At 35.0% G+C, this 5,942-nt stretch overlaps 1 protein-coding gene across 1 annotated transcript in view; it reads left to right on the forward strand.

Moving 5' to 3' along the window:
• Positions 1–4,403: 4,403 nt before the first annotated feature.
• The window catches only part of LOC113111018 (uncharacterized), a 64,572-nt gene continuing 63,033 nt past the window's right edge, over positions 4,404–5,942 (forward strand). Inside the window, exon 1 of the mRNA XM_026275388.1 lies at positions 4,404–4,478. Coding sequence (XP_026131173.1) covers positions 4,411–4,478 — 68 coding nt within the window. The 5' untranslated portion in view covers positions 4,404–4,410. The remainder of the gene's footprint in view (positions 4,479–5,942) is intronic.

A 5,942-nucleotide genomic window follows, 5' to 3' on the forward strand; every position in this document is an offset into this window, starting at 1 on the left:
CATTTTACATTTACATATCCAAAAAGTTTCAGTCTTTTAATTGCGATTAATCGCGATTAATCGCGATTAATTTTAAAAAATTGTGCGATTAATTAGTTAATTTTTTTTAATCGATTGACAGCACTAATATATATATATATATATATATATATATATTGTAATAACAATATACATTACTGGTCAGTAATTTGGGGTCAGTATTTTATTTTCTTTTTTTTTAATAAAATCGATACTTTTTTCATCAAGAATGTGTTGAATTGATAAAAAGTGATAGTAAAGAAAATATATTATTAGAAAATATATTATTAGAATTTTATTTTATTTTTAATAAATGCAGTTCTTTTTAACCTTTTATTCATCAAATATAGACGGCAGAACTGTTTCCAACACTCATAATAAATCCGAATATTAGAATGATTTCTAAATGATCATGTGATAGACTGGATGTTACATCTGACACTGAAGGCTGGAGTAATGATACTGAAAATTCAGCTTTGCATCACAGGAATACATTTTTTTTTAAGTATATTCAAATAGAAAACTATTTTTTTAAGTTGTAATAATATTTCACAATATTACTGTTTTTTCTGTATTTTTGATCAAATAAATGCAGGCTTGATGAGCAGAAGAAACTTCTTTCAAAAACATCAAAAATAGTAATGTTTCCAAACTTTTGGTCTGTACTGTACATAATATTTATTTAAATAGTTAACATTTTGCTTTTCTAAAATGAAGATAAATATCTATATATTTGAAAGATTTAAAATAAAACAAAACAAAAATTGAATAGAATTTATGTTTTTCTATTGCAGCATTGGTTCATCAGAAGCCACTTTTCTATGTCCATTTTAACTGCTAAGATGTCTGCTTTAAATGCATCTTACAGAAACAACCGTTTAGTCCACAGTGCTATTTATGGTCATATGATCCTGACCACTGGACCTCTTGGAAAAGCTCCCTCTAAGAATCTCTTTACGGAAAAGCTGCCTAGACAGGGAGAGCTTTGCTGATGATCTGTAAGATTTGTCACACAGTGTTATATTCCACAGAAAGCATCAACTTCTCTGATAGGAAGTATATCAAGATACAAGTTACAACAGTTTTTTTTTATGCCAGACAAACTTTTTTCTCTCTCCCACTCTTTCTCTCACTCTTCCTATCATAGTCTTTCCCTCAAGACTTGCTGTCATCTTATATTTTCAGGGACAGACATGATGACAACTGTTTTGAAATATTCATGTTTCTTTTTGGTGTGACTTGCATGTTACTCTTTCCATCTTGTACAAGTAGGTTTTTGAGAAGGGAAATATTGTTAGGTCTTGCTCCAAGTTCACAGCAGGACATTGATTCGGTATTTTGGGCTAATTGGTGAAGAACTTGCATTTCTAACTTGAAAACACAATTACACTCCAGATTTGATTGGTGGACAGTAAATAGACGTTGGGGACGACATTTGGATGATAGATGCCTGTCTATCCAAGCTTTTAAATGTTTGACAAATTTCCTGTGTTGACGTGTTTCCAATTGAAACAGGACATTGGAACACACGAAGGCTTTGTTCTTGTCTTTTAATAGCCAAAAGCCTAGTTACATCAGTACACAGTTCGCTCATGCTGCTAGACACTGTATCTACACCATCTGGCCACAAAAAGTGCCTTTCTTCACTGACAGCCATTCAAACGTAGCCATGCATTCTGACAAAATGCAATGTATGTGGTCTTTTGTTTTCCCTTAATAGGTAGTGTAAAAATCCTGAACAGAATGAAATGATATTTAAGTCACTGTCAAATCATGATCAACTCAGGTAAACAGCCCAAATGAAATATGGGGACACATTAATCAAACCACATTGGTGCTTTGGTGTTTGGCATTAAGCCATGTGCCACATAAGAACCAAAATTGATTCCAATCACATAAGTGTGGAATGACATGATACTTTTGAGCGCGCTGTTTTTCAGACGGAGTTAGAAACGCATCCAGATGAATGTTTTCTGCACCATGTATTTTTTTTAATTCACATCTATTTCTGACTAAATGTTGATTTTTGGGTGAACTGTCCCTTTAAGTGTGGCTAAACAGCTCAAATGCTTTTTGAGGCCTCTGCATCTCTTAAAAGTTTGTTTTGTGAGCTTTTTGTATTGTCTAGCATATTAACAGCCTTAAAAAACAGTTTTGATTTCATAGTGCACAGTTGCTTTGAGAAATGGCATATTAAAGTGTTTGTGTGGAGGCTGACTGAGTGCTGCGCATCTCTAATTGTTATCCAACAGTAGGTGGACTTCTGACCGAGCTGGCGGCAGTGGAGACCGTCGTTGTGATGCACATTCACCTTCCTAAATGATGTTTCTGTGCTGATCTCTCTCTCTCTCTCTCTCTCTCTGACACACACACACACTCAGAACCACAACATATCTATGACAGGTGTTGAGCTCTAGCAGCTCTCGATCCTAATTACTTGGCCATCCCTTTCTGCAAGCAGATGGCTCCCTCTCAGAAATTAATGTTCTAGCCGGCTACTCTCCACAGCCCATTCCCTTGTCATTTGTGCCGTACAGGTACAGTAGTCTTAACTTAATGTAAAAAATCCAATCAGATTGCGTGCCAAAGCATCATTAGGGAGATTGGGGGCTGACTGACATAAACGATTTGGAGAGTGATTCGTCATCCTAATGAAAAGTAGAAAACTCTGCGATACTTTCGAGCGCGCTGTTTTTGAGATGGAGTTAGAAACGCATCCAGATGAATGTTTTCTGCACCATGTATCTTTTTTAATTCACATCTATTTCTGACTAAATATAATAATATTGATGGCGCTTGTGTCAACAGAATTATTTGCAACATCTGTTATGGGTCTGTGTTTATTTTTCCCTCGGGAGATCAGCACAGACAGGTGAATGTGAAGTAATACTGAGTGCACCACCATTTATTACTTTCAGAAATACGGTTTGTCTCTGTCTTGTTGTATTTCTATCAGTCTCCTCTTAAGTAGAAATCCTGGAGAGTATAAATATATATGTAGAGAGAGATTTAAGTAAATATGTAATATTTAAATTAGGATTAATTTTGAATATTCATATATAGATCTTTGTTATAATAGACATTTGGTAAATAAAAACACAATAAAACAATATAATAAACAACAAGATTTGTTAACGATGGTACGTTTAACCAAAAAGTTGAACTGTGTTGTTGGGACAAGGCTATTCTTAATAAATGTCAGTGTTTTTTTTTTTTTTTTTTTTTTTTAAGTTGTTTGTTTGATATTTTGCTGTTTTACATTTTAAACTGCTTTTCAAAATTGGGACCAGTAAGATTATTTTATTGTTTTCAGAAAAAAAGACTCATTTATTCATTCATTTAGTCATTTATTTGATCAAAAATACAATTAAAAAAACAGTAATATTTTTTTATATAATTGCAATTTAATATAACTATGTATTTACTAAAATTACTATTTATTTATTTATTACATATTTGGATGTATCACTATACATTCAGTTTAGCAATTATATACTGATATGAAAAAAATGCATGTTTGTTTATATTTGTTATTTACAGCTCTATTTTGTATAATTATTTAATTATGTAATCTAACTATTTATTTTTGAAATATTAAATATATGTTCAAATATTTATTTATTTATTGCTGTCCATACAAACGTTGAGGATATTGACAGTGGTAAATGTGTGTTTTCCTCTCGTACTTGACATAAGCTGCTCTTGTTCTAGACAGCATGGAGACTCTGTTGTTTACCAGTGAAGAGAGTAGAGCTGCTTTAGAAAGAGAGTGATGTATGCTAACCTGGGTGTGTGCAGCATAATGGGAGTGTGTGTGTTGCTGACGGGTTTGGCTGGGAGTGTGTCTGCTCCTGCAGCCTGCTGTGTTGTGCAGTATGAATTATTCCTGCTGTTCTGAATTTGATTCCTCACTGCTGCAAACTTCTCTGATCTCTGGCCATATTCATTCACCTCTTCTTTCCCTCCTTTTCTTGCATTTATCTCTCCATCAATTCATTATTTAGCGTGTGAAATTCATACGGCTCTGTAAGTGGCATAATATTGTGGCAGAACTTCAGGTCGGGAGTGATGTGTGGCACCTCGGAGGGGATGAAGGATGGTTCTGTTCATCTGTGGCAGACATGGGAGCTCAGGCACCAATGTTCTGGCCCCTGGGCAGCAATTGCAATTTTCCTATAGGAAAAATGGGTGTTATAGGGCCAAGTCAAACTTTCCTGTATTGTAACTTGCGAGATGTTTCATTCTAACTGAAGTTACACTACTGTTTCTTCCATGGTTATGTCTTTGAGATGGTTGGTGATTCCTTGTGTGTTTTTCTCTGTAGATACGGGTCTTCTGCAAAGTGACGTCAAAGCACGGAGGCAAGATGAGGACCTTCAGCCAAATCTTCACATGCTGGGAGTTTTCTTCCTGGGCAAACACACCAGCCATGCATTCAACTTTGTTCTGCTCTTTCAATTGTGAGTCTGTTTCATTCATAACGTTTTAGGGCTAAAATGTCCTGCTGAAAAGACTGGCATAGCTGACCACCAGCACATGGTGTTGCTTTGGATGCTAGTCTCATGCTTACGGTATTTCAACACTTTAGCTGAACTACACTGTAAAAAGTTAGAAATTTTAACTGTTAACTTAAAAAAATAGTTCACCCAAATATGAATATTTGCTGAAAATGTACTTACCGTCATGCCATCCAAGATGTAGCTGAGTTTGTTACTTCATTGGAACAGATTTGGAGAAATGTAGCCTTACATCACTTGCTCACCAATTGATCATCTGCAGTGAATGTCTTCAAAATGAGACTCCAAACAACAACAACAACAAACAAAAACTCCAGACTCCAGTCTGTCTTGTGAAGCGAAAAGCTGCATGTTTGTATGAAACAAATCCTTCATTAAGGCATGCTAACATTAAACCATCACTTTTGGCGAAAATTCCAGTCCATAATCCATAATAACACTTAGTCTGGTGAAAAAGTCCATCCTCCGTCTACACATTGAAACACACCAACATATTTGTTTAGAATTGTTTCCGCTTTAAAGCGGTGCTTCATTTGTGCACATGTCTTTTTTGATTTAGATGAGACGATATTCTCGTTGGAAAAAAAGCTATTTTATGGATAGAGGACTCGTATTTTAGCTGGAATTGACGATTTGAAGGTTAAAATGTCTTTTGACATCAGAAGACATTCATTGATAGTCATGCGCATTATTACTTGAGGATTATTGTGATGTTTTTATCAGCTGTTTGGACTCTCATTCTTACTGCACCCATTCATTGCAGTGATGTAATGCTACATTTCTGCAAATCTACATCTTTGATGATGGCCTGAGGATAAGTAGATTTTCAGCCATTTTTTTAAGTGTACTGTTCCTTCAAAGATCATTTTTAGCTGATATAACCCACACAAGTGTAGGTGTAAAGTGTAAATTCATGCATTTAGGCTCATTCAGTGATGCTTGTTTTAATAAAATAAGTTCACTTAGATTACCGTTAGTTATATTTTTTTTTGTTTGAGATTTGAAAGTGAATAGCATGAGTATCCACCAGCTAGAGCACTGCCAAGCCCCCCATCCAGCCTGGTGCAAGCTTTAATAAAAGGAATAAAACCACCTTTCACCCTTCACCTCATCATTTGCACCCTTGATACTAAACTAAAATATTGTTTTCATTATGTGTTACACAGTTTCCGGCCTTTGGCATTTTGGGTATACAATCTAGCCCATCTCATTTAATTTTTTACCTTTCAACATTATTCCCAGTGATGCAAAGATGAGTCATGCACTGTTTGACACCATCGAGCCGTATAGAGGAGAAAAATTATAGCCTTGAAACATGAGACAGCATTCATAAATTTCACACAGAGCTTTGATACTAAGACTTGTAATTCGCCATGAACTGTAAACTTATTGTACTTTTGTTGGGCT

This window comes from Carassius auratus, chromosome 11 (assembly GCF_003368295.1).
Source record: "Carassius auratus strain Wakin chromosome 11, ASM336829v1, whole genome shotgun sequence".
Lineage (NCBI taxonomy): Eukaryota > Metazoa > Chordata > Actinopteri > Cypriniformes > Cyprinidae > Carassius > Carassius auratus.